The sequence below is a fragment of the Trichomonas vaginalis genome, chromosome IV (assembly GCF_026262505.1).
Source record: "Trichomonas vaginalis G3 chromosome IV, whole genome shotgun sequence".
Lineage (NCBI taxonomy): Eukaryota > Parabasalia > Trichomonadida > Trichomonadidae > Trichomonas > Trichomonas vaginalis.
Window position 1 is genome coordinate 17,120,175 of NC_067206.1, and position 27,283 is coordinate 17,147,457.

General features: G+C 34.0%; 10 protein-coding genes across 10 annotated transcripts, besides 26 other annotated features; 1 reads left to right on the forward strand and 9 right to left on the reverse strand.

Moving 5' to 3' along the window:
* Nucleotides 1-15: 15 nt before the first annotated feature.
* Nucleotides 16-282, reverse strand: TVAGG3_0110930 (uncharacterized protein; the record flags this gene model as incomplete). Its single annotated transcript, XM_051223159.1, has 1 exon — nt 16-282. One exon carries the CDS (start codon nt 280-282, stop codon nt 16-18), a length of 267 nt encoding a protein of 88 aa, XP_051108145.1.
* Nucleotides 283-679: 397 nt separating this feature from the next.
* Nucleotides 680-1,974: a mobile genetic element.
* A 10-nt stretch (nt 1,975-1,984) lies between these two features.
* Nucleotides 1,985-2,017: a mobile genetic element.
* Nucleotides 1,985-2,017: a terminal%2Cinverted (terminal inverted repeat of LTR63 transposon ID:TVAGG3_0110950).
* Nucleotides 2,018-2,289: 272 nt separating this feature from the next.
* Nucleotides 2,290-2,411: a mobile genetic element.
* Nucleotides 2,412-4,022: 1,611 nt separating this feature from the next.
* Nucleotides 4,023-5,028, reverse strand: TVAGG3_0110970 (uncharacterized protein; the record flags this gene model as incomplete). The annotated part of the gene is made up of 1 exon (XM_051223160.1): nt 4,023-5,028. A coding segment is annotated over one exon (1,006 nt), but the record flags the coding sequence as incomplete, so codon positions are not given.
* A 997-nt stretch (nt 5,029-6,025) lies between these two features.
* Nucleotides 6,026-6,078: a mobile genetic element.
* Nucleotides 6,026-6,078: a terminal%2Cinverted (terminal inverted repeat of LTR286 transposon ID:TVAGG3_0110980).
* Nucleotides 6,079-6,135: 57 nt separating this feature from the next.
* Nucleotides 6,136-7,103: a mobile genetic element.
* Nucleotides 7,104-7,173: 70 nt separating this feature from the next.
* Nucleotides 7,174-7,226: a mobile genetic element.
* Nucleotides 7,174-7,226: a terminal%2Cinverted (terminal inverted repeat of LTR286 transposon ID:TVAGG3_0111000).
* A 1,527-nt stretch (nt 7,227-8,753) lies between these two features.
* Nucleotides 8,754-9,020, reverse strand: TVAGG3_0111010 (uncharacterized protein; the record flags this gene model as incomplete). The annotated part of the gene is made up of 1 exon (XM_051223161.1): nt 8,754-9,020. One exon carries the CDS (start codon nt 9,018-9,020, stop codon nt 8,754-8,756), a length of 267 nt encoding a protein of 88 aa, XP_051108147.1.
* Nucleotides 9,021-9,417: 397 nt separating this feature from the next.
* Nucleotides 9,418-10,712: a mobile genetic element.
* A 10-nt stretch (nt 10,713-10,722) lies between these two features.
* Nucleotides 10,723-10,755: a mobile genetic element.
* Nucleotides 10,723-10,755: a terminal%2Cinverted (terminal inverted repeat of LTR63 transposon ID:TVAGG3_0111030).
* A 281-nt stretch (nt 10,756-11,036) lies between these two features.
* Nucleotides 11,037-11,101: a mobile genetic element.
* Nucleotides 11,102-11,260: 159 nt separating this feature from the next.
* Nucleotides 11,261-11,351: a mobile genetic element.
* Nucleotides 11,352-11,510: 159 nt separating this feature from the next.
* Nucleotides 11,511-11,601: a mobile genetic element.
* A 159-nt stretch (nt 11,602-11,760) lies between these two features.
* Nucleotides 11,761-11,851: a mobile genetic element.
* A 526-nt stretch (nt 11,852-12,377) lies between these two features.
* Nucleotides 12,378-14,516, reverse strand: TVAGG3_0111080 (DNA/RNA polymerases family; the record flags this gene model as incomplete). Its single annotated transcript, XM_051223162.1, has 1 exon — nt 12,378-14,516. One exon carries the CDS (start codon nt 14,514-14,516, stop codon nt 12,378-12,380), a length of 2,139 nt encoding a protein of 712 aa, XP_051108148.1.
* Nucleotides 14,517-15,513: 997 nt separating this feature from the next.
* Nucleotides 15,514-15,566: a mobile genetic element.
* Nucleotides 15,514-15,566: a terminal%2Cinverted (terminal inverted repeat of LTR286 transposon ID:TVAGG3_0111090).
* Nucleotides 15,567-15,623: 57 nt separating this feature from the next.
* Nucleotides 15,624-16,591: a mobile genetic element.
* A 70-nt stretch (nt 16,592-16,661) lies between these two features.
* Nucleotides 16,662-16,714: a mobile genetic element.
* Nucleotides 16,662-16,714: a terminal%2Cinverted (terminal inverted repeat of LTR286 transposon ID:TVAGG3_0111110).
* Nucleotides 16,715-18,139: 1,425 nt separating this feature from the next.
* TVAGG3_0111120 (uncharacterized protein) lies at nt 18,140-18,384 on the reverse strand (the record flags this gene model as incomplete). The annotated part of the gene is made up of 1 exon (XM_051223163.1): nt 18,140-18,384. A coding segment is annotated over one exon (245 nt), but the record flags the coding sequence as incomplete, so codon positions are not given.
* A 30-nt stretch (nt 18,385-18,414) lies between these two features.
* TVAGG3_0111130 (uncharacterized protein) lies at nt 18,415-18,654 on the forward strand (the record flags this gene model as incomplete). The annotated part of the gene is made up of 1 exon (XM_051223164.1): nt 18,415-18,654. A coding segment is annotated over one exon (240 nt), but the record flags the coding sequence as incomplete, so codon positions are not given.
* Nucleotides 18,655-18,676: 22 nt separating this feature from the next.
* TVAGG3_0111140 (DNA/RNA polymerases family) lies at nt 18,677-19,432 on the reverse strand (the record flags this gene model as incomplete). The annotated part of the gene is made up of 1 exon (XM_051223165.1): nt 18,677-19,432. A coding segment is annotated over one exon (756 nt), but the record flags the coding sequence as incomplete, so codon positions are not given.
* Nucleotides 19,433-19,708: 276 nt separating this feature from the next.
* Nucleotides 19,709-20,685, reverse strand: TVAGG3_0111150 (uncharacterized protein; the record flags this gene model as incomplete). The annotated part of the gene is made up of 1 exon (XM_051223166.1): nt 19,709-20,685. A coding segment is annotated over one exon (977 nt), but the record flags the coding sequence as incomplete, so codon positions are not given.
* A 1,126-nt stretch (nt 20,686-21,811) lies between these two features.
* Nucleotides 21,812-21,864: a mobile genetic element.
* Nucleotides 21,812-21,864: a terminal%2Cinverted (terminal inverted repeat of LTR286 transposon ID:TVAGG3_0111160).
* Nucleotides 21,865-21,921: 57 nt separating this feature from the next.
* Nucleotides 21,922-22,889: a mobile genetic element.
* Nucleotides 22,890-22,959: 70 nt separating this feature from the next.
* Nucleotides 22,960-23,012: a mobile genetic element.
* Nucleotides 22,960-23,012: a terminal%2Cinverted (terminal inverted repeat of LTR286 transposon ID:TVAGG3_0111180).
* A 1,403-nt stretch (nt 23,013-24,415) lies between these two features.
* On the reverse strand, nt 24,416-24,682 carry TVAGG3_0111190 (uncharacterized protein; the record flags this gene model as incomplete). The annotated part of the gene is made up of 1 exon (XM_051223167.1): nt 24,416-24,682. The coding sequence occupies one exon, from the start codon at nt 24,680-24,682 to the stop codon at nt 24,416-24,418; it is 267 nt and encodes an 88-aa protein (XP_051108153.1).
* A 1,573-nt stretch (nt 24,683-26,255) lies between these two features.
* On the reverse strand, nt 26,256-27,108 carry TVAGG3_0111200 (uncharacterized protein; the record flags this gene model as incomplete). The annotated part of the gene is made up of 1 exon (XM_051223168.1): nt 26,256-27,108. A coding segment is annotated over one exon (853 nt), but the record flags the coding sequence as incomplete, so codon positions are not given.
* Between the last annotated feature and the right edge of the window lie 175 nt (nt 27,109-27,283).

Here is a 27,283-nt window from a genome sequence, read left to right on the forward strand (position 1 = left end):
AGTAAATTTAAGTGTTTAGTTGGATAAGTAGGCACTATTAATGGTAATTTGGAAAATTAGCTCCCGACCTTTGAATTGGGCTCTTTCGTTATCTTCCCAGTTGCGTAGGAGGTCGTCCCAGAGGAGTTGGTAGAATTGCCAATTCAAGGACGATTTGTCCTCCCAGGCATTGAGGATGTACTGCTCGTAGAGTCTCATGACCTCTGCCTTGCACCAGACACCCTCTCCCTTGGAACGTAAGGCTTCTTCGAAGTGCTCGAATGCGATTGGCTGCTTGACCATCCGAAATGACACTTTTTGTCCGTTTGGTCAATGTTCGTGTCTCGTGCCATAGTCGACGAAAATACTATCATAAGACAAATTACGGAAAGTGAACTCAAACAAAAAGTGACACAATGCATTTGCCAACCAAATAACTTTACAAAGCAAAAACTTAAATTACTTGTCAAGCTTACTATTCTTATTTTAACAATTAAAAAATTAAATTTTATTTTTTATTTAAAAAAATCATCTTATATCATCTGATATATATATATAACAGCATTAATATTTCAATGATTCACAAATCAACTTTTTCATTATTTTAAATAATTATAGAATATATACCGACTTTTTGTACATAAATATTTTTAGATTCAATAATGATTTACGGTTTTTTTCAAAACTTATAATTTTCAAATGAGTGGTAGAATCTTCGATTTAATTGATTTAGAATGGTTAAATCAAGCTAATCAACAAATTCAAAGCGGTATTAACGTCGAAACCGTTCTCCAAAATGTCCCTTTAACAGATGGAAGAATTCTTCCCACAATATCACATAAAACTTTTAAAAACGCTCTTAATTTCAATCAAATTGAAATTCCAAAATTACGTACAGGTCCAAAACCAAAAGATCCACCACAAGAATTAATAAATACTGTCCAAAATTTACATAATAAAGTTCAAAAAATAGGAATTTCCCGGGCTTTCGGCCGAATTATAACAGATCGTCAAATGATACTTGAATCGCAAATGCAAAATCAACAAAATATTCAAATTCATTTTCCAATTCCACAATTGTCTCAACGGAATCAAAATTCAGAGTTTGATTACAGTTCTCCTGACATTTCAAGTTCATCTGAACAGTTATCATCAGAAATCTCTTCAAATTCCGACGATTCATCAGCCGAAGAATTATTTTCATCAAGTCCAAATTCAATTGATACAGAATCGGATATAAATTCAGAAGATGACCCATATTCAATACGCACAAATACAACTTCAACATTTGAAAAAACTACAGATTATTTTGACCGTAAATTATTGAACATTCAATTTTCCGAAAGAACTGTTAATAAATGTTTCAAACTTCTCAATCTTGCACAACCGCCAAAAAATTCAAAGGCAAAAGGTCAAACAAAATACGAAGCTTTTTACGTTAATGAAATATGGCATGTAGATATTCACTTTTTAAATCATCGCCAAGGTGAATATCTATATGCCGTTATTGACGATAAATCACGAAAAATTTTGGCTTGGTCACATCTCGAAACTAAAGAAGCGGCACAAACAAGTCGTGTCATTCAACAATGTTTCGATGTATATGGCAAACCGTTTGCCATATGGAGTGACAATGGGCTTGAAAACTACGGTGTTTTCAAAAATTTATTAAAAAATGCAAACGTCGAATCAATCACGATAATACCACACTGCCCTTACATGAATGGCAAAATCGAAAGATTTTGGCAGAATATTCAAGTTGATGAGGTAGCTTGGGATCAAATTCAAAATTTAATCGAAAATTATAACGCAACACCACATACACAGTTACCAAAAAATCCAGAAATACATACCTGGTTTACACCAAACAAATTTTATGATATCAGCGAAAAATATGATACCACCAAAGAACCCCTTTGGAAAGTTGATGGAGAAATTAAGGATTTGAGGATTTCTCTTCAACATTTCCGCGAGAGGAGAGCCAATCAAAGAAATTAATTCGGTAATATTTTAAAATCGAAAATAAAATCTAATTTTTAACACAAATTAACAATATCGATTACATCTTCTTACTAAGCTCAGTCAGATTAATAAGAATAAACACTTACTTTTTAAAACATTTACATATTTTTTTTCTTCGTTACAGAGATACGCAAGTTGCAGAAGAAGCAGCAACTGTAGTACAGTAATTTGACACTCCGAAATCGAACATTAGTGACTTTGAGTAGATTTTGAATTTAATATAGATCTTGATTTTTAATAACCATCATAGCAAGAGCTAGTTGGTGAATGGTATCCGCGAATTTCGGCTTGAAAGTTGGGAAACTTTGTCCGAATGTTAAACTATTCGGACAAAGTTTCCCGCTGTTTGCGAAGGAATTGTTGGCTATGATGTACTGATTCATGATCAGTGCATCATAGCCAACAATTCCTTATACAAAGTTCAAAAACTTGGGTGCAATCAGAACTGATTGCACCCAAGTTTTTGAACTTTCTCGAGGGAATGAAAGGTAAGAGATATCCATTTCCTTTCACCTTCGTTCTCAATAATTAACTTATAAATTTTTTAAAGCAAAAAAAGTCTGATTTTTTTTGACAAGTAAATATATAGGGAATTTATCCGACCAAATAAGTGTCACTTTTTCGGTTCACCTCACTTTCCGTAACTCGTCTTACAACAATACAGACAAACAGGTTATATATGAGTTTGAGACCAAGAATGGTGTAACTCGACCTGTCCGATTCAAAGACTCCGAGGGCGACCATGAAATTAAACGGAAATTAGCTAGGAAGGAATATAAAATGGACTGGTTGCCACCACCTCCACCACCTTTACCTGTTCCTCAAGTAAATAAGCCTTTCCCGTTCCCAAGAATTCCCACATTTAAATTCAAATTCGAATAAAAATTTTTTATTTCATGCAATGTTTAACTATTTCACCATCTTCTTTAACACCCCAGTACTTACGCTTGGAGAGGACATGAACTTCGGTGAAAATTTTGTCCAATTTGAATTGACCCATCTTTTCACCGACCATTCCCATTTCAATGAGTTTGTTATAGCCTTCTTCGTTCGTCATGAGTGCGTCAATGTTCTCATAGTAAACCTTGACTTTGGATTTGACTTCGGAGAAGAACTCATTGTAGTTGTCAAGGACTGCCTTTGCGAACTGAGGGTAAGACCAATGTTCGACAATAGGTTTTAATGTGGTTACTAAGCCACTTTGACCTTGAGTGAATTCGTACTTCAAAACAAAAGGAGAAAACCTTCAACAAAGTTGTCGACCTTCTCATAATGTTTACTCTTCATCTCTTGAGGTTTCTTAATGGAATATCCCCATGTCGAATTCATAAGCAATTTGAGTGTCATTGCAAGTTTGGGGTTTGAAGCTTTCCTAATATCATACAGTTGTTGTATGACTTTTCCAACTGTATAGTTCCTTCCCGGGAACTCACCATCTTCGTTTGGAATTCCAGTCGGAATATATTGGACAAACCTCATGTATGCAGCGTTAAGGTCGACATAGTATATCTTTTCATCTGAGTCGAACTTGTTGCAACCAATTGGTCCAGTTTGTGGAAATTCAAGTGAGTCTCTTATCTTCTGAGAAACTTCTCCTGTTATCTCATAAACATCGTCGAAGCAACCTGTTTCATATAAAACCTTCTGACCTAACTCAGATGCTCTCCAATATAATTTGACGTCAATTGGATGTCTCAATGGAAGTTTGTTTATAGCATCTTGAAGTTCTTGCAACCTCATTGGAAGTTCTTCTGGTTCAGGTTGGTATCTGAACATACCAACCCCTTGTGGAACCGTGTACTTCTTTTGTACTAGAACTTTGTCTGGAACAACTTTTGGTCTTGCTAACAATGAAAAGTTTGTTTCGTCTTTTGGTACAAAAGTTTCTGTCAGCTTGTCATCTGGAATTGGTTCCAACAAACCTTTCTTGAAAAGAATGTTGACAGCTCTGACAATGTTGCACTTACTTTTACCAAAGAATGGGTTTGTAAGACTTTCGTTCAACATGAAGTGGTTGTGGACAATTACAATCTTCAACCATGGTAAGTCTTTGTCAACAACATAGTCGTCATGTGAAGAACCTTTAGCTGTAGGTATGTTGACTCGGATATTGACATTTGCCAACGGTGCAATTTTTGCCAATTGACCTCTGAGAATGTACCTTGTCTTCACACATGACTCAAGATACTTCATCTTCTCATCTGTAACAAGACCAGAGTTCCTGAGACATGTAAGAATGCAAGGTTCATTGACAATTGTTTCAATTGAATTGTAAATTCCATACCTTGTCAAGTCAATGTCAGACTTATTTATGAAGGGGAAGTATCCAGCATGTTGTCTGACTGCTTGAGGGTTAGGTTGGTACCATTCGAACTTGACACTTGCAATTCCTTCAATTGCATTCAAAATGTCTGAGTCGGAGTCAACCATTTGTTCTCTCTTTGTAGTCTTGAAAGCGTCAAGAAGTTTTGCGGCTGTTTGTTCATTGCCATGTGCATAGTAAATGTGACCATCCAAATCTGTTATGGTCAATCTGAGATTGTGTCCTTTCTTATTTCCGTCTTGAATTGCAGCAAGTACTCCCATGAAGCCTTCTTTGTTCTTTCCTTCGTCAAAGTTTACTGTAAAGGTTCGACCAGATGTAATTTGACTTCTAACTTCACGATACTTTTCATATGCATATCTTGTTCTTTCCATGGGAGCATGTGCGTCTTCACCTTTTCCTTTTTTCCTTCTCAAAGGATGCAATTGTTCGTCATGTTTCCAGTAGAATCTGGCAAAGCCGTCGTGTCCTTCAACTTGAGGTTCACTAACATCGAAAGGCATGTCCATAAGACGTTCTTCTTCTAACCTCTCTAGTCTGTTTGGATAATTGGCACGTGCTGTTTCCAAATCCATTTCGTAGCGAAGACCAGACAATTTGTCATAGACTTTTATGGGTCTTCCCTTCCTATATTTAAAATTCTTCGAAACTCTCCAACCATATCTTTGTAACTCTGCTTTTATTCTAGCAGACTTTCTATCCATTCTATATGGGGCATTTTTATAAAAATAAAAAAATATTTTTTCTTTACTTTACATAACCGCCTGCTGCCATAAGTCTTTGACGCCAACCCATACCAGCTAATGAAGGTTGACTTGGTTTAGTTTGGAAACTAAACTTTGGTTTTGGTTTATCTTCAGTTTTTGGTTTCTCTTCTTCTATCGGTTTTTCGTCACTTTTCGGTTCCTCTGACTTTACTTCACTTGCAGGAACAGTTGTGTCGTCAACATCTTCATAAATATCATATGCCATTTGTTTTTGTTTTCCTTTCAACTTTTTGTGTTTGTTGTAAAGTTTAGAATATTTCGACTCTAAGTCAATGAGATGTTCTATAATGAACTGTTGGTCAGTGAAGTAAACTTTTCCATCTGTTGTCTCCAAAGCTGTAATGCATGAAAAATAGCGTGACTTCATTTTTGACAGTTTACAAATGTAAAGTGTTGCATCCTTAAAAACTTGGAAATATATACATTCATGAATTATCTTGTATATTAATTGAAAATCCATAAAACCCTAACAATATTTTTTCTTAAAAAAACTATAAAAATATAAATAAAATTAATCGTTAAATAAAAATATTTGATATTAGAATTTTATTGGAAAAATAAAAAACTTAATATTTTAAAGAAATACTTAAATACTTGAATGTTTTAACTTTTACATTATCATATAGACTCTCAAATTATTGATTGGAAACGGTTTGAGGGTTATCAATTTAAAAAAAATTGTGAGTTTTTTAAATTTTTGGCAATGAGTTTTAAAAATTTGTGAGTGAGAATGTGTGTTGATGCTTGGCACTTTGAAGGGAAGATGTTCTGGGTTCACAATTATTAATGGGATAAATAAAATGATTATAAATATAATATATTAGAAAATAATTTGCAAAATCTCTCCATTTTTATAAATTTAATAATAGAAGTTGATCTATATAGAAAGAGCATTTTATCTATTAAGTTTTTGGCTTTTGCCTTCAAATCATTAATATAATTTTTTCAAAAAAAATTGTTTTATTTAAAATAAACAAATTTTATCAAATAACTAGTATTTTTAAATTATCTTTTGAAAAATTGAAAAATTTACAAATTAAAAAATGGAAGACATCTTGGTTCGTCTCGAAAACCCAGAAGATCTTAAAACTTTTCAACTCCCAACCGTTCCCGCCGATCAGGTTCTCAACGTAATTGAAGAAAAATATCAAGAATACATTAATAATCCAAATGTAACTCTCGAAGATACGGCAAAAACACTTTCAATAGGAAAAGAACGTTTGAAAAAAATTTTCGTACTACTCGGCTATCCAATAAAAGAAAGAGGAAGACCAAAGAAAAAAATTTTTGAGGAAGATGTATACAAAATTTTGGAAATTAAAGCACAATATGACATTGGATACAAAAGGATCAAAGAATCATATTTCGAAAAAGTCGAAAGATTTACATTCAACGATGCTTTCAAAATTTTCAATCAACAACATTTGTTTACATTTCACAGGCATCAGAAAATCGACGAACATCCACATGAATACGTTGCTCAATATGTTAATCAATTGTGGCATACTGATTTGAAATTTCTGAAGGACGATAACGGTAACCTTCAATATTTAATTTCATTTCTTGATGACAGAAGCAGATACATTATTTGCTGGGATGTTTTCGATACAAAAGAAATGAAAAATACTGCCAGAGTATTTCGTCACGCAATTGATTTAGTCAAATTAGTTCCACATGGAATTCTCACAGATAATGGAACAGAATTCATTGGAAAAGATTTTGAAGCGGTTTGCCAAGAATTCAATATAAAACATTTCAAAACTCATCCGTACTCTCCAGAGGAAAATGGAAAAATTGAAAGGAGTTGGGAGACTCTTTTCAAGACAAACCCTGGAGTGAACGTCTTTGAGTTCATCCCCAATGTTGTTTCCCAGTATAATAGGGTATGGAAACACTCCGCATTATTCAAACTCTTTGGGGAGAAATTGACTCCATTTGAGGCCTGGGAAAGAGGCCCCAAATGGACAAAAGATCTCTGCGCTGAACCAGGCTTCGAAAAAAATCTTAGAGATTAACAAATAATTTCAAAAACAAGAAAATTCAAAAAATCACAAAAAGGAAGTTAAGGAATAAACACTTACATTTATTACATTTGGATTTTTTAAAAAATTCAGTATTATTTTTAGAAATAAGATAATATAGTTCTAAATAAAACAAAGAATGTTAAGAATGAAGAAGGAATTAGCGGATGCAGCCGAAGCACACTCACAAATTACTCTCAATATCCACTCAAATCATACAAAGTTTTGTCGAATAGTTTGATATAAAGACAAAAAATTTACAATTTTTAATTAAATCCGAACAATCTTACATATGCAGCTGAAGCACACTCACAAATTACTCTCAATATCCACTCAAATCATACAAAGTTTTGTCGAATAGTTTGATATAAAGACAAAAAATTTACAATTTTTAATTAAATCCGAACAATCTTACATATGCAGCTGAAGCACACTCACAAATTACTCTCAATATCCACTCAAATCATACAAAGTTTTATATTTTCATTTTATTGTTTCTTAATAAAGAATTTACTTTAATATTCTTAATTGTTTTCTTTTTTATATTTAATGTTTGATATCTATTTTAAAAAACTTATACAAATTCGAGTCAGCTAATAATTGAATTGAAAAAATAAAAAGAAAACATATAATTTTTAATCCGTCTAATTGAATAAGCAATATTATAAATATTATGTTAAACGGTTAATTTTTTCTCAAAAAAAATTATTTCGAATTTCCGAAATTTTTGACATTTTGGCTGAGAACTATGGTCTGCGAGGTACATAGATAGAATCAGTACCTCGCAGACTATAGTTCTCTATATGGCGCCGAAAATTTTTTGGTGAAATGTCGTCGCATTTCACCAAAAATTTTTCGGCGCCATAGGAAGAATTGGAGGGTGTGAGATACTATTACATGCTATAGTACTCACACCCTCCAACTCCCAATCAAAATCGCATAAAATTTGCTACTTATCTTCAGATTACCTCCCATTATAAAATATATCATTGCTATCTCATCGTACTATATTTCCACCCTATTGTATTTAAAAATATAAAATTTTTTGATAATATATTTTTATATCTTGAATTTTCAAGCAAAATATTCACAGATAATATAATGGGAAATCTATCTCAACCTAGCCTTAAAGTACCAAACTCCTGCTTGCATTCTCACTCACAAATATTAAACATCCATCTCCAAAAAACTAAATTCTTCACAATTTTTTAAAATTGAGAACATAAAAAATGTATGCATTCAATAATTTAAGATACTAACAAATATTAAAAACTTCAAAATATCAGATATTAACGTTTTTCAATTAAAAAAATATCATTTTGCTTTTCAATTCGAACATAAATCTTAAATATTTTTAATTAATATCTGATTTACAGCATTATTATCCATTTATAAATCTGACAAATAAATGACAAAACCATCAGAAATAGTGTCACTTTTTGTCAAAAGTGAAGTCACGCTATTTTTCATGCACAACACTCCATGGGCAAGCTTGTCGCAATTCAATGGGTTCCAAATCCAGGCAAGAAGACGAAGGTCAGACACATTGACGGTGACAAGCTCAACAACCGTAAGGAGAACCTCGAGTGGTTCTAAGAGTAAAAAATATTTTAGGGGGAAACCCCAAGTAAATTTAAGTGTTTAGTTGGATAAGTAGGCACTATTAATGGTAATTTGGAAAATTAGCTCCCGACCTTTGAATTGGGCTCTTTCGTTATCTTCCCAGTTGCGTAGGAGGTCGTCCCAGAGGAGTTGGTAGAATTGCCAATTCAAGGACGATTTGTCCTCCCAGGCATTGAGGATGTACTGCTCGTAGAGTCTCATGACCTCTGCCTTGCACCAGACACCCTCTCCCTTGGAACGTAAGGCTTCTTCGAAGTGCTCGAATGCGATTGGCTGCTTGACCATCCGAAATGACACTTTTTGTCCGTTTGGTCAATGTTCGTGTCTCGTGCCATAGTCGACGAAAATACTATCATAAGACAAATTACGGAAAGTGAACTCAAACAAAAAGTGACACAATGCATTTGCCAACCAAATAACTTTACAAAGCAAAAACTTAAATTACTTGTCAAGCTTACTATTCTTATTTTAACAATTAAAAAATTAAATTTTATTTTTTATTTAAAAAAATCATCTTATATCATCTGATATATATATATAACAGCATTAATATTTCAATGATTCACAAATCAACTTTTTCATTATTTTAAATAATTATAGAATATATACCGACTTTTTGTACATAAATATTTTTAGATTCAATAATGATTTACGGTTTTTTTCAAAACTTATAATTTTCAAATGAGTGGTAGAATCTTCGATTTAATTGATTTAGAATGGTTAAATCAAGCTAATCAACAAATTCAAAGCGGTATTAACGTCGAAACCGTTCTCCAAAATGTCCCTTTAACAGATGGAAGAATTCTTCCCACAATATCACATAAAACTTTTAAAAACGCTCTTAATTTCAATCAAATTGAAATTCCAAAATTACGTACAGGTCCAAAACCAAAAGATCCACCACAAGAATTAATAAATACTGTCCAAAATTTACATAATAAAGTTCAAAAAATAGGAATTTCCCGGGCTTTCGGCCGAATTATAACAGATCGTCAAATGATACTTGAATCGCAAATGCAAAATCAACAAAATATTCAAATTCATTTTCCAATTCCACAATTGTCTCAACGGAATCAAAATTCAGAGTTTGATTACAGTTCTCCTGACATTTCAAGTTCATCTGAACAGTTATCATCAGAAATCTCTTCAAATTCCGACGATTCATCAGCCGAAGAATTATTTTCATCAAGTCCAAATTCAATTGATACAGAATCGGATATAAATTCAGAAGATGACCCATATTCAATACGCACAAATACAACTTCAACATTTGAAAAAACTACAGATTATTTTGACCGTAAATTATTGAACATTCAATTTTCCGAAAGAACTGTTAATAAATGTTTCAAACTTCTCAATCTTGCACAACCGCCAAAAAATTCAAAGGCAAAAGGTCAAACAAAATACGAAGCTTTTTACGTTAATGAAATATGGCATGTAGATATTCACTTTTTAAATCATCGCCAAGGTGAATATCTATATGCCGTTATTGACGATAAATCACGAAAAATTTTGGCTTGGTCACATCTCGAAACTAAAGAAGCGGCACAAACAAGTCGTGTCATTCAACAATGTTTCGATGTATATGGCAAACCGTTTGCCATATGGAGTGACAATGGGCTTGAAAACTACGGTGTTTTCAAAAATTTATTAAAAAATGCAAACGTCGAATCAATCACGATAATACCACACTGCCCTTACATGAATGGCAAAATCGAAAGATTTTGGCAGAATATTCAAGTTGATGAGGTAGCTTGGGATCAAATTCAAAATTTAATCGAAAATTATAACGCAACACCACATACACAGTTACCAAAAAATCCAGAAATACATACCTGGTTTACACCAAACAAATTTTATGATATCAGCGAAAAATATGATACCACCAAAGAACCCCTTTGGAAAGTTGATGGAGAAATTAAGGATTTGAGGATTTCTCTTCAACATTTCCGCGAGAGGAGAGCCAATCAAAGAAATTAATTCGGTAATATTTTAAAATCGAAAATAAAATCTAATTTTTAACACAAATTAACAATATCGATTACATCTTCTTACTAAGCTCAGTCAGATTAATAAGAATAAACACTTACTTTTTAAAACATTTACATATTTTTTTTCTTCGTTACAGAGATACGCAAGTTGCAGAAGAAGCAGCAACTGTAGTACAGTAATTTGACACTCCGAAATCGAACATTAGTGACTTTGAGTAGATTTTGAATTTAATATAGATCTTGATTTTTAATAACCATCATAGCAAGAGCTAGTTGGTGAATGGTATCCGCGAATTTCGGCTTGAAAGTTGGGAAACTTTGTCCGAATGTTAAACTATTCGGACAAAGTTTCCCGCTGTTTGCGAAGGAATTGTTGGCTATGATGTACTGATTCATGATCAGTGCATCATAGCCAACAATTCCTTATACAAAGTTCAAAAACTTGGGTGCAATCAGAACTGATTGCACCCAAGTTTTTGAACTTTCTCGAGGGAATGAAAGGGTAAGAGGTATACATTATGAATATATACCTCTTACCCTTCCATTCCCTCTCTGACAGCGGGAAACTTTGTCTGAATGTTAAACTATTCAGACAAAGTTTCCCGCTGTTTGCGAAGGAATTGTTGGCTATGATGTACTGATTCATGATCAGTGCATCATAGCCAACAATTCCTTATACAAAGTTCAAAAACTTGGGTGCAATCAGTTCTGATTGCACCCAAGTTTTTGAACTTTCTCGAGGGAATGAAAGGGTAAGAGGTATACATTATGAATATATACCTCTTACCCTTCCATTCCCTCTCTGACAGCGGGAAACTTTGTCTGAATGTTAAACTATTCAGACAAAGTTTCCCGCTGTTTGCGAAGGAATTGTTGGCTATGATGTACTGATTCATGATCAGTGCATCATAGCCAACAATTCCTTATACAAAGTTCAAAAACTTGGGTGCAATCAGAACTGATTGCACCCAAGTTTTTGAACTTTCTCGAGGGAATGAAAGGGTAAGAGGTATACATTATGAATATATACCTCTTACCCTTCCATTCCCTCTCTGACAGCGGGAAACTTTGTCTGAATGTTAAACTATTCAGACAAAGTTTCCCGCTGTTTGCGAAGGAATTGTTGGCTATGATGTACTGATTCATGATCAGTGCATCATAGCCAACAATTCCTTATACAAAGTTCAAAAACTTGGGTGCAATCAGAACTGATTGCACCCAAGTTTTTGAACTTTCTCGAGGGAATGAAAGGTAAGAGATATCCATTTCCTTTCACCTTCGTTCTCAATAATTAACTTATAAATTTTTTAAAGCAAAAAAGTCTGATTTTTTTTGACAAGTAAATATATAGGGAATTTATCCGACCAAATAAGTGTCACTTTTTCGGTTCACTTCACTTTCCGTAACTCGTCTTACAACAATACAGACAAACAGGTTATATATGAGTTTGAGACCAAGAATGGTGTAACTCGACCTGTCCGATTCAAAGACTCCGAGGGCGACCATGAAATTAAACGGAAATTAGCTAGGAAGGAATATAAAATGGACTGGTTGCCACCACCTCCACCACCTTTACCTGTTCCTCAAGTAAATAAGCCTTTCCCGTTCCCAAGAATTCCCACATTTAAATTCAAATTCGAATAAAAATTTTTTATTTCATGCAATGTTTAACTATTTCACCATCTTCTTTAACACCCCAGTACTTACGCTTGGAGAGGACATGAACTTCGGTGAAAATTTTGTCCAATTTGAATTGACCCATCTTTTCACCGACCATTCCCATTTCAATGAGTTTGTTATAGCCTTCTTCGTTCGTCATGAGTGCGTCAATGTTCTCATAGTAAACCTTGACTTTGGATTTGACTTCGGAGAAGAACTCATTGTAGTTGTCAAGGACTGCCTTTGCGAACTGAGGGTAAGACCAATGTTCGACAATAGGTTTTAATGTGGTTACTAAGCCACTTTGACCTTGAGTGAATTCGTACTTCAAAACAAAAGGAGAAAACCCTTCAACAAAGTTGTCGACCTTCTCATAATGTTTACTCTTCATCTCTTGAGGTTTCTTAATGGAATATCCCCATGTCGAATTCATAAGCAATTTGAGTGTCATTGCAAGTTTGGGGTTTGAAGCTTTCCTAATATCATACAGTTGTTGTATGACTTTTCCAACTGTATAGTTCCTTCCCGGGAACTCACCATCTTCGTTTGGAATTCCAGTCGGAATATATTGGACAAACCTCATGTATGCAGCGTTAAGGTCGACATAGTATATCTTTTCATCTGAGTCGAACTTGTTGCAACCAATTGGTCCAGTTTGTGGAAATTCAAGTGAGTCTCTTATCTTCTGAGAAACTTCTCCTGTTATCTCATAAACATCGTCGAAGCAACCTGTTTCATATAAAACCTTCTGACCTAACTCAGATGCTCTCCAATATAATTTGACGTCAATTGGATGTCTCAATGGAAGTTTGTTTATAGCATCTTGAAGTTCTTGCAACCTCATTGGAAGTTCTTCTGGTTCAGGTTGGTATCCGAACATACCAACCCCTTGTGGAACCGTGTACTTCTTTTGTACTAGAACTTTGTCTGGAACAACTTTTGGTCTTGCTAACAATGAAAAGTTTGTTTCGTCTTTTGGTACAAAAGTTTCTGTCAGCTTGTCATCTGGAATTGGTTCCAACAAACCTTTCTTGAAAAGAATGTTGACAGCTCTGACAATGTTGCACTTACTTTTACCAAAGAATGGGTTTGTAAGACTTTCGTTCAACATGAAGTGGTTGTGGACAATTACAATCTTCAACCATGGTAAGTCTTTGTCAACAACATAGTCGTCATGTGAAGAACCTTTAGCTGTAGGTATGTTGACTCGGATATTGACATTTGCCAACGGTGCAATTTTTGCCAATTGACCTCTGAGAATGTACCTTGTCTTCACACATGACTCAAGATACTTCATCTTCTCATCTGTAACAAGACCAGAGTTCCTGAGACATGTAAGAATGCAAGGTTCATTGACAATTGTTTCAATTGAATTGTAAATTCCATACCTTGTCAAGTCAATGTCAGACTTATTTATGAAGGGGAAGTATCCAGCATGTTGTCTGACTGCTTGAGGGTTAGGTTGGTACCATTCGAACTTGACACTTGCAATTCCTTCAATTGCATTCAAAATGTCTGAGTCGGAGTCAACCATTTGTTCTCTCTTTGTAGTCTTGAAAGCGTCAAGAAGTTTTGCGGCTGTTTGTTCATTGCCATGTGCATAGTAAATGTGACCATCCAAATCTGTTATGGTCAATCTGAGATTGTGTCCTTTCTTATTTCCGTCTTGAATTGCAGCAAGTACTCCCATGAAGCCTTCTTTGTTCTTTCCTTCGTCAAAGTTTACTGTAAAGGTTCGACCAGATGTAATTTGACTTCTAACTTCACGATACTTTTCATATGCATATCTTGTTCTTTCCATGGGAGCATGTGCGTCTTCACCTTTTCCTTTTTTCCTTCTCAAAGGATGCAATTGTTCGTCATGTTTCCAGTAGAATCTGGCAAAGCCGTCGTGTCCTTCAACTTGAGGTTCACTAACATCGAAAGGCATGTCCATAAGACGTTCTTCTTCTAACCTCTCTAGTCTGTTTGGATAATTGGCACGTGCTGTTTCCAAATCCATTTCGTAGCGAAGACCAGACAATTTGTCATAGACTTTTATGGGTCTTCCCTTCCTATATTTAAAATTCTTCGAAACTCTCCAACCATATCTTTGTAACTCTGCTTTTATTCTAGCAGACTTTCTATCCATTCTATATGGGGCATTTTTATAAAAATAAAAAAATATTTTTTCTTTACTTTACATAACCGCCTGCTGCCATAAGTCTTTGACGCCAACCCATACCAGCTAATGAAGGTTGACTTGGTTTAGTTTGGAAACTAAACTTTGGTTTTGGTTTATCTTCAGTTTTTGGTTTCTCTTCTTCTATCGGTTTTTCGTCACTTTTCGGTTCCTCTGACTTTACTTCACTTGCAGGAACAGTTGTGTCGTCAACATCTTCATAAATATCATATGCCATTTGTTTTTGTTTTCCTTTCAACTTTTTGTGTTTGTTGTAAAGTTTAGAATATTTCGACTCTAAGTCAATGAGATGTTCTATAATGAACTGTTGGTCAGTGAAGTAAACTTTTCCATCTGTTGTCTCCAAAGCTGTAATGCATGAAAAATAGCGTGACTTCATTTTTGACAGTTTACAAATGTAAAGTGTTGCATCCTTAAAAACTTGGAAATATATACATTCATGAATTATCTTGTATATTAATTGAAAATCCATAAAACCCTAACAATATTTTTTCTTAAAAAAACTATAAAAATATAAATAAAATTAATCGTTAAATAAAAATATTTGATATTAGAATTTTATTGGAAAAATAAAAAACTTAATATTTTAAAGAAATACTTAAATACTTGAATGTTTTAACTTTTACATTATCATATAGACTCTCAAATTATTGATTGGAAACGGTTTGAGGGTTATCAATTTAAAAAAAATTGTGAGTTTTTTAAATTTTTGGCAATGAGTTTTAAAAATTTGTGAGTGAGAATGTGTGTTGATGCTTGGCACTTTGAAGGGAAGATGTTCTGGGTTCACAATTATTAATGGGATAAATAAAATGATTATAAATATAATATATTAGAAAATAATTTGCAAAATCTCTCCATTTTTATAAATTTAATAATAGAAGTTGATCTATATAGAAAGAGCATTTTATCTATTAAGTTTTTGGCTTTTGCCTTCAAATCATTAATATAATTTTTTCAAAAAAAATTGTTTTATTTAAAATAAACAAATTTTATCAAATAACTAGTATTTTTAAATTATCTTTTGAAAAATTGAAAAATTTACAAATTAAAAAATGGAAGACATCTTGGTTCGTCTCGAAAACCCAGAAGATCTTAAAACTTTTCAACTCCCAACCGTTCCCGCCGATCAGGTTCTCAACGTAATTGAAGAAAAATATCAAGAATACATTAATAATCCAAATGTAACTCTCGAAGATACGGCAAAAACACTTTCAATAGGAAAAGAACGTTTGAAAAAAATTTTCGTACTACTCGGCTATCCAATAAAAGAAAGAGGAAGACCAAAGAAAAAAATTTTTGAGGAAGATGTATACAAAATTTTGGAAATTAAAGCACAATATGACATTGGATACAAAAGGATCAAAGAATCATATTTCGAAAAAGTCGAAAGATTTACATTCAACGATGCTTTCAAAATTTTCAATCAACAACATTTGTTTACATTTCACAGGCATCAGAAAATCGACGAACATCCACATGAATACGTTGCTCAATATGTTAATCAATTGTGGCATACTGATTTGAAATTTCTGAAGGACGATAACGGTAACCTTCAATATTTAATTTCATTTCTTGATGACAGAAGCAGATACATTATTTGCTGGGATGTTTTCGATACAAAAGAAATGAAAAATACTGCCAGAGTATTTCGTCACGCAATTGATTTAGTCAAATTAGTTCCACATGGAATTCTCACAGATAATGGAACAGAATTCATTGGAAAAGATTTTGAAGCGGTTTGCCAAGAATTCAATATAAAACATTTCAAAACTCATCCGTACTCTCCAGAGGAAAATGGAAAAATTGAAAGGAGTTGGGAGACTCTTTTCAAGACAAACCCTGGAGTGAACGTCTTTGAGTTCATCCCCAATGTTGTTTCCCAGTATAATAGGGTATGGAAACACTCCGCATTATTCAAACTCTTTGGGGAGAAATTGACTCCATTTGAGGCCTGGGAAAGAGGCCCCAAATGGACAAAAGATCTCTGCGCTGAACCAGGCTTCGAAAAAAATCTTAGAGATTAACAAATAATTTCAAAAACAAGAAAATTCAAAAAATCACAAAAAGGAAGTTAAGGAATAAACACTTACATTTATTACATTTGGATTTTTTAAAAAATTCAGTATTATTTTTAGAAATAAGATAATATAGTTCTAAATAAAACAAAGAATGTTAAGAATGAAGAAGGAATTAGCGGATGCAGCCGAAGCACACTCACAAATTACTCTCAATATCCACTCAAATCATACAAAGTTTTGTCGAATAGTTTGATATAAAGACAAAAAATTTACAATTTTTAATTAAATCCGAACAATCTTACATATGCAGCTGAAGCACACTCACAAATTACTCTCAATATCCACTCAAATCATACAAAGTTTTATATTTTCATTTTATTGTTTCTTAATAAAGAATTTACTTTAATATTCTTAATTGTTTTCTTTTTTATATTTAATTTTTGATATCTATTTTAAAAAACTTATACAAATTCGAGTCAGCTAATAATTGAATTGAAAAAATAAAAAGAAAACATATAATTTTTAATCCGTCTAATTGAATAAGCAATATTATAAATATTATGTTAAACGGTTAATTTTTTCTCAAAAAAAATTATTTCGAATTTCCGAAATTTTTGACATTTTGGCTGAGAACTATGGTCTGCGAGGTACATAGATAGAATCAGTACCTCGCAGACTATAGTTCTCTATATGGCGCCGAAAATTTTTTGGTGAAATGTCGTCGCATTTCACCAAAAATTTTTCGGCGCCATAGGAAGAATTGGAGGGTGTGAGATACTATTACATGCTATAGTACTCACACCCTCCAACTCCCAATCAAAATCGCATAAAATTTGCTACTTATCTTCAGATTACCTCCCATTATAAAATATATCATTGCTATCTCATCGTACTATATTTCCACCCTATTGTATTTAAAAATATAAAATTTTTTGATAATATATTTTTATATCTTGAATTTTCAAGCAAAATATTCACAGATAATATAATGGGAAATCTATCTCAACCTAGCCTTAAAGTACCAAACTCCTGCTTGCATTCTCACTCACAAATATTAAACATCCATCTCCAAAAAACTAAATTCTTCACAATTTTTTAAAATTGAGAACATAAAAAATGTATGCATTCAATAATTTAAGATACTAACAAATATTAAAAACTTCAAAATATCAGATATTAACGTTTTTCAATTAAAAAAATATCATTTTGCTTTTCAATTCGAACATAAATCTTAAATATTTTTAATTAATATCTGATTTACAGCATTATTATCCATTTATAAATCTGACAAATAAATGACAAAACCATCAGAAATAGTGTCACTTTTTGTCAAAAGTGAAGTCACGCTATTTTTCATGCACAACACTCCATGGGCAAGCTTGTCGCAATTCAATGGGTTCCAAATCCAGGCAAGAAGACGAAGGTCAGACACATTGACGGTGACAAGCTCAACAACCGTAAGGAGAACCTCGAGTGGTTCTAAGAGTAAAAAAATATTTTAGGGGGAAACCCCAAGTAAATTTAAGTGTTTAGTTGGATAAGTAGGCACTATTAATGGTAATTTGGAAAATTAGCTCCCGACCTTTGAATTGGGCTCTTTCGTTATCTTCCCAGTTGCGTAGGAGGTCGTCCCAGAGGAGTTGGTAGAATTGCCAATTCAAGGACGATTTGTCCTCCCAGGCATTGAGGATGTACTGCTCGTAGAGTCTCATGACCTCTGCCTTGCACCAGACACCCTCTCCCTTGGAACGTAAGGCTTCTTCGAAGTGCTCGAATGCGATTGGCTGCTTGACCATCCGAAATGACACTTTTTGTCCGTTTGGTCAATGTTCGTGTCTCGTGCCATAGTCGACGAAAATACAGACAAACAGGTTATATATGAGTTTGAGACCAAGAATGGTGTAACTCGACCTGTCCGATTCAAAGACTCCGAGGGCGACCATGAAATTAAACGGAAATTAGCTAGGAAGGAATATAAAATGGACTGGTTGCCACCACCTCCACCACCTTTACCTGTTCCTCAAGTAAATAAGCCTTTCCCGTTCCCAAGAATTCCCACATTTAAATTCAAATTCGAATAAAAATTTTTTATTTCATGCAATGTTTAACTATTTCACCATCTTCTTTAACACCCCAGTACTTACGCTTGGAGAGGACATGAACTTCGGTGAAAATTTTGTCCAATTTGAATTGACCCATCTTTTCACCGACCATTCCCATTTCAATGAGTTTGTTATAGCCTTCTTCGTTCGTCATGAGTGCGTCAATGTTCTCATAGTAAACCTTGACTTTGGATTTGACTTCGGAGAAGAACTCATTGTAGTTGTCAAGGACTGCCTTTGCGAACTGAGGGTAAGACCAATGTTCGACAATAGGTTTTAATGTGGTTACTAAGCCACTTTGACCTTGAGTGAATTCGTACTTCAAAACAAAAGGAGAAAACCTTTCAACAAAGTTGTCGACCTTCTCATAATGTTTACTCTTCATCTCTTGAGGTTTCTTAATGGAATATCCCCATGTCGAATTCATAAGCAATTTGAGTGTCATTGCAAGTTTGGGGTTTGAAGCTTTCCTAATATCATACAGTTGTTGTATGACTTTTCCAACTGTATAGTTCCTTCCCGGGAACTCACCATCTTCGTTTGGAATTCCAGTCGGAATATATTGGACAAACCTCATGTATGCAGCGTTAAGGTCGACATAGTATATCTTTTCATCTGAGTCGAACTTGTTGCAACCAATTGGTCCAGTTTGTGGAAATTCAAGTGAGTCTCTTATCTTCTGAGAAACTTCTCCTGTTATCTCATAAACATCGTCGAAGCAACCTGTTTCATATAAAACCTTCTGACCTAACTCAGATGCTCTCCAATATAATTTGACGTCAATTGGATGTCTCAATGGAAGTTTGTTTATAGCATCTTGAAGTTCTTGCAACCTCATTGGAAGTTCTTCTGGTTCAGGTTGGTATCGAACATACCAACCCCTTGTGGAACCGTGTACTTCTTTTGTACTAGAACTTTGTCTGGAACAACTTTTGGTCTTGCTAACAATGAAAAGTTTGTTTCGTCTTTTGGTACAAAAGTTTCTGTCAGCTTGTCATCTGGAATTGGTTCCAACAAACCTTTCTTGAAAAGAATGTTGACAGCTCTGACAATGTTGCACTTACTTTTACCAAAGAATGGGTTTGTAAGACTTTCGTTCAACATGAAGTGGTTGTGGACAATTACAATCTTCAACCATGGTAAGTCTTTGTCAACAACATAGTCGTCATGTGAAGAACCTTTAGCTGTAGGTATGTTGACTCGGATATTGACATTTGCCAACGGTGCAATTTTTGCCAATTGACCTCTGAGAATGTACCTTGTCTTCACACATGACTCAAGATACTTCATCTTCTCATCTGTAACAAGACCAGAGTTCCTGAGACATGTAAGAATGCAAGGTTCATTGACAATTGTTTCAATTGAATTGTAAATTCCATACCTTGTCAAGTCAATGTCAGACTTATTTATGAAGGGGAAGTATCCAGCATGTTGTCTGACTGCTTGAGGGTTAGGTTGGTACCATTCGAACTTGACACTTGCAATTCCTTCAATTGCATTCAAAATGTCTGAGTCGGAGTCAACCATTTGTTCTCTCTTTGTAGTCTTGAAAGCGTCAAGAAGTTTTGCGGCTGTTTGTTCATTGCCATGTGCATAGTAAATGTGACCATCCAAATCTGTTATGGTCAATCTGAGATTGTGTCCTTTCTTATTTCCGTCTTGAATTGCAGCAAGTACTCCCATGAAGCCTTCTTTGTTCTTTCCTTCGTCAAAGTTTACTGTAAAGGTTCGACCAGATGTAATTTGACTTCTAACTTCACGATACTTTTCATATGCATATCTTGTTCTTTCCATGGGAGCATGTGCGTCTTCACCTTTTCCTTTTTTCCTTCTCAAAGGATGCAATTGTTCGTCATGTTTCCAGTAGAATCTGGCAAAGCCGTCGTGTCCTTCAACTTGAGGTTCACTAACATCGAAAGGCATGTCCATAAGACGTTCTTCTTCTAACCTCTCTAGTCTGTTTGGATAATTGGCACGTGCTGTTTCCAAATCCATTTCGTAGCGAAGACCAGACAATTTGTCATAGACTTTTATGGGTCTTCCCTTCCTATATTTAAAATTCTTCGAAACTCTCCAACCATATCTTTGTAACTCTGCTTTTATTCTAGCAGACTTTCTATCCATTCTATATGGGGCATTTTTATAAAAATAAAAAAATATTTTTTCTTTACTTTACATAACCGCCTGCTGCCATAAGTCTTTGACGCCAACCCATACCAGCTAATGAAGGTTGACTTGGTTTAGTTTGGAAACTAAACTTTGGTTTTGGTTTATCTTCAGTTTTTGGTTTCTCTTCTTCTATCGGTTTTTCGTCACTTTTCGGTTCCTCTGACTTTACTTCACTTGCAGGAACAGTTGTGTCGTCAACATCTTCATAAATATCATATGCCATTTGTTTTTGTTTTCCTTTCAACTTTTTGTGTTTGTTGTAAAGTTTAGAATATTTCGACTCTAAGTCAATGAGATGTTCTATAATGAACTGTTGGTCAGTGAAGTAAACTTTTCCATCTGTTGTCTCCAAAGCTGTAATGCATGAAAAATAGCGTGACTTCATTTTTGACAGTTTACAAATGTAAAGTGTTGCATCCTTAAAAACTTGGAAATATATACATTCATGAATTATCTTGTATATTAATTGAAAATCCATAAAACCCTAACAATATTTTTTCTTAAAAAAACTATAAAAATATAAATAAAATTAATCGTTAAATAAAAATATTTGATATTAGAATTTTATTGGAAAAATAAAAAACTTAATATTTTAAAGAAATACTTAAATACTTGAATGTTTTAACTTTTACATTATCATATAGACTCTCAAATTATTGATTGGAAACGGTTTGAGGGTTATCAATTTAAAAAAAATTGTGAGTTTTTTAAATTTTTGGCAATGAGTTTTAAAAATTTGTGAGTGAGAATGTGTGTTGATGCTTGGCACTTTGAAGGGAAGATGTTCTGGGTTCACAATTATTAATGGGATAAATAAAATGATTATAAATATAATATATTAGAAAATAATTTGCAAAATCTCTCCATTTTTATAAATTTAATAATAGAAGTTGATCTATATAGAAAGAGCATTTTATCTATTAAGTTTTTGGCTTTTGCCTTCAAATCATTAATATAATTTTTTCAAAAAAAATTGTTTTATTTAAAATAAACAAATTTTATCAAATAACTAGTATTTTTAAATTATCTTTTGAAAAATTGAAAAATTTACAAATTAAAAAATGGAAGACATCTTGGTTCGTCTCGAAAACCCAGAAGATCTTAAAACTTTTCAACTCCCAACCGTTCCCGCCGATCAGGTTCTCAACGTAATTGAAGAAAAATATCAAGAATACATTAATAATCCAAATGTAACTCTCGAAGATACGGCAAAAACACTTTCAATAGGAAAAGAACGTTTGAAAAAAATTTTCGTACTACTCGGCTATCCAATAAAAGAAAGAGGAAGACCAAAGAAAAAAATTTTTGAGGAAGATGTATACAAAATTTTGGAAATTAAAGCACAATATGACATTGGATACAAAAGGATCAAAGAATCATATTTCGAAAAAGTCGAAAGATTTACATTCAACGATGCTTTCAAAATTTTCAATCAACAACATTTGTTTACATTTCACAGGCATCAGAAAATCGACGAACATCCACATGAATACGTTGCTCAATATGTTAATCAATTGTGGCATACTGATTTGAAATTTCTGAAGGACGATAACGGTAACCTTCAATATTTAATTTCATTTCTTGATGACAGAAGCAGATACATTATTTGCTGGGATGTTTTCGATACAAAAGAAATGAAAAATACTGCCAGAGTATTTCGTCACGCAATTGATTTAGTCAAATTAGTTCCACATGGAATTCTCACAGATAATGGAACAGAATTCATTGGAAAAGATTTTGAAGCGGTTTGCCAAGAATTCAATATAAAACATTTCAAAACTCATCCGTACTCTCCAGAGGAAAATGGAAAAATTGAAAGGAGTTGGGAGACTCTTTTCAAGACAAACCCTGGAGTGAACGTCTTTGAGTTCATCCCCAATGTTGTTTCCCAGTATAATAGGGTATGGAAACACTCCGCATTATTCAAACTCTTTGGGGAGAAATTGACTCCATTTGAGGCCTGGGAAAGAGGCCCCAAATGGACAAAAGATCTCTGCGCTGAACCAGGCTTCGAAAAAAATCTTAGAGATTAACAAATAATTTCAAAAACAAGAAAATTCAAAAAATCACAAAAAGGAAGTTAAGGAATAAACACTTACATTTATTACATTTGGATTTTTTAAAAAATTCAGTATTATTTTTAGAAATAAGATAATATAGTTCTAAATAAAACAAAGAATGTTAAGAATGAAGAAGGAATTAGCGGATGCAGCCGAAGCACACTCACAAATTACTCTCAATATCCACTCAAATCATACAAAGTTTTGTCGAATAGTTTGATATAAAGACAAAAAATTTACAATTTTTAATTAAATCCGAACAATCTTACATATGCAGCTGAAGCACACTCACAAATTACTCTCAATATCCACTCAAATCATACAAAGTTTTATATTTTCATTTTATTGTTTCTTAATAAAGAATTTACTTTAATATTCTTAATTGTTTTCTTTTTTATATTTAATTTTTGATATCTATTTTAAAAAACTTATACAAATTCGAGTCAGCTAATAATTGAATTGAAAAAATAAAAAGAAAACATATAATTTTTAATCCGTCTAATTGAATAAGCAATATTATAAATATTATGTTAAACGGTTAATTTTTTCTCAAAAAAAATTATTTCGAATTTCCGAAATTTTTGACATTTTGGCTGAGAACTATGGTCTGCGAGGTACATAGATAGAATCAGTACCTCGCAGACTATAGTTCTCTATATGGCGCCGAAAATTTTTTGGTGAAATGTCGTCGCATTTCACCAAAAATTTTTCGGCGCCATAGGAAGAATTGGAGGGTGTGAGATACTATTACATGCTATAGTACTCACACCCTCCAACTCCCAATCAAAATCGCATAAAATTTGCTACTTATCTTCAGATTACCTCCCATTATAAAATATATCATTGCTATCTCATCGTACTATATTTCCACCCTATTGTATTTAAAAATATAAAATTTTTTGATAATATATTTTTATATCTTGAATTTTCAAGCAAAATATTCACAGATAATATAATGGGAAATCTATCTCAACCTAGCCTTAAAGTACCAAACTCCTGCTTGCATTCTCACTCACAAATATTAAACATCCATCTCCAAAAAACTAAATTCTTCACAATTTTTTAAAATTGAGAACATAAAAAATGTATGCATTCAATAATTTAAGATACTAACAAATATTAAAAACTTCAAAATATCAGATATTAACGTTTTTCAATTAAAAAAATATCATTTTGCTTTTCAATTCGAACATAAATCTTAAATATTTTTAATTAATATCTGATTTACAGCATTATTATCCATTTATAAATCTGACAAATAAATGACAAAACCATCAGAAATAGTGTCACTTTTTGTCAAAAGTGAAGTCACGCTATTTTTCATGCACAACACTCCATGGGCAAGCTTGTCGCAATTCAATGGGTTCCAAATCCAGGCAAGAAGACGAAGGTCAGACACATTGACGGTGACAAGCTCAACAACCGTAAGGAGAACCTCGAGTGGTTCTAAGAGTAAAAAAATATTTTAGGGGGAAACCCCAAGTAAATTTAAGTGTTTAGTTGGATAAGTAGGCACTATTAATGGTAATTTGGAAAATTAGCTCCCGACCTTTGAATTGGGCTCTTTCGTTATCTTCCCAGTTGCGTAGGAGGTCGTCCCAGAGGAGTTGGTAGAATTGCCAATTCAAGGACGATTTGTCCTCCCAGGCATTGAGGATGTACTGCTCGTAGAGTCTCATGACCTCTGCCTTGCACCAGACACCCTCTCCCTTGGAACGTAAGGCTTCTTCGAAGTGCTCGAATGCGATTGGCTGCTTGACCATCCGAAATGACACTTTTTGTCCGTTTGGTCAATGTTCGTGTCTCGTGCCATAGTCGACGAAAATACAGACAAACAGGTTATATATGAGTTTGAGACCAAGAATGGTGTAACTCGACCTGTCCGATTCAAAGACTCCGAGGGCGACCATGAAATTAAACGGAAATTAGCTAGGAAGGAATATAAAATGGACTGGTTGCCACCACCTCCACCACCTTTACCTGTTCCTCAAGTAAATAAGCCTTTCCCGTTCCCAAGAATTCCCACATTTAAATTCAAATTCGAATAAAAATTTTTTATTTCATGCAATGTTTAACTATTTCACCATCTTCTTTAACACCCCAGTACTTACGCTTGGAGAGGACATGAACTTCGGTGAAAATTTTGTCCAATTTGAATTGACCCATCTTTTCACCGACCATTCCCATTTCAATGAGTTTGTTATAGCCTTCTTCGTTCGTCATGAGTGCGTCAATGTTCTCATAGTAAACCTTGACTTTGGATTTGACTTCGGAGAAGAATCATTGTATGTCAAGGACTGCCTTTGCGAACTGAGGGTAAGACCAATGTTCGACAATAGGTTTTAATGTGGTTACTAAGCCACTTTGACCTTGAGTGAATTCGTACTTCAAAACAAAAGGAGAAAACCTTTCAACAAAGTTGTCGACCTTCTCATAATGTTTACTCTTCATCTCTTGAGGTTTCTTAATGGAATATCCCCATGTCGAATTCATAAGCAATTTGAGTTCATTGCAAGTTTGGGGTTTGAAGCTTTCCTAATATCATACAGTTGTTGTATGACTTTTCCAACTGTATAGTTCCTTCCCGGGAACTCACCATCTTCGTTTGGAATTCCAGTCGGAATATATTGGACAAACCTCATGTATGCAGCGTTAAGGTCGACATAGTATATCTTTTCATCTGAGTCGAACTTGTTGCAACCAATTGGTCCAGTTTGTGGAAATTCAAGTGAGTCTCTTATCTTCTGAGAAACTTCTCCTGTTATCTCATAAACATCGTCGAAGCAACCTGTTTCATATAAAACCTTCTGACCTAACTCAGATGCTCTCCAATATAATTTGACGTCAATTGGATGTCTCAATGGAAGTTTGTTTATAGCATCTTGAAGTTCTTGCAACCTCATTGGAAGTTCTTCTGGTTCAGGTTGGTATCGAACATACCAACCCCTTGTGGAACCGTAGTTCTTTTGTTGTACTAGAACTTTGTCTGGAACAACTTTTGGTCTTGCTAACAATGAAAAGTTTGTTTCGTCTTTTGGTACAAAAGTTTCTGTCAGCTTGTCATCTGGAATTGGTTCCAACAAACCTTTCTTGAAAAGAATGTTGACAGCTCTGACAATGTTGCACTTACTTTTACCAAAGAATGGGTTTGTAAGACTTTCGTTCAACATGAAGTGGTTGTGGACAATTACAATCTTCAACCATGTAAGTCTTTGTCAACAACATAGTCGTCATGTGAAGAACCTTTAGCTGTAGGTATGTTGACTCGGATATTGACATTTGCCAACGGTGCAATTTTTGCCAATTGACCTCTGAGAATGTACCTTGTCTTCACACATGACTCAAGATACTTCATCTTCTCATCTGTAACAAGACCAGAGTTCCTGAGACATGTAAGAATGCAAGGTTCATTGACAATTGTTTCAATTGAATTGTAAATTCCATACCTTGTCAAGTCAATGTCAGACTTATTTATGAAGGGGAAGTATCCAGCATGTTGTCTGACTGCTTGAGGGTTAGGTTGGTACCATTCGAACTTGACACTTGCAATTCCTTCAATTGCATTCAAAATGTCTGAGTCGGAGTCAACCATTTGTTCTCTCTTTGTAGTCTTGAAAGCGTCAAGAAGTTTTGCGGCTGTTTGTTCATTGCCATGTGCATAGTAAATGTGACCATCCAAATCTGTTATGGTCAATCTGAGATTGTGTCCTTTCTTATTTCCGTCTTGAATTGCAGCAAGTACTCCCATGAAGCCTTCTTTGTTCTTTCCTTCGTCAAAGTTTACTGTAAAGGTTCGACCAGATGTAATTTGACTTCTAACTTCACGATACTTTTCATATGCATATCTTGTTCTTTCCATGGGAGCATGTGCGTCTTCACCTTTTCCTTTTTTCCTTCTCAAAGGATGCAATTGTTCGTCATGTTTCCAGTAGAATCTGGCAAAGCCGTCGTGTCCTTCAACTTGAGGTTCACTAACATCGAAAGGCATGTCCATAAGACGTTCTTCTTCTAACCTCTCTAGTCTGTTTGGATAATTGGCACGTGCTGTTTCCAAATCCATTTCGTAGCGAAGACCAGACAATTTGTCATAGACTTTTATGGGTCTTCCCTTCCTATATTTAAAATTCTTCGAAACTCTCCAACCATATCTTTGTAACTCTGCTTTTATTCTAGCAGACTTTCTATCCATTCTATATGGGGCATTTTTATAAAAATAAAAAAATATTTTTTCTTTACTTTACATAACCGCCTGCTGCCATAAGTCTTTGACGCCAACCCATACCAGCTAATGAAGGTTGACTTGGTTTAGTTTGGAAACTAAACTTTGGTTTTGGTTTATCTTCAGTTTTTGGTTTCTCTTCTTC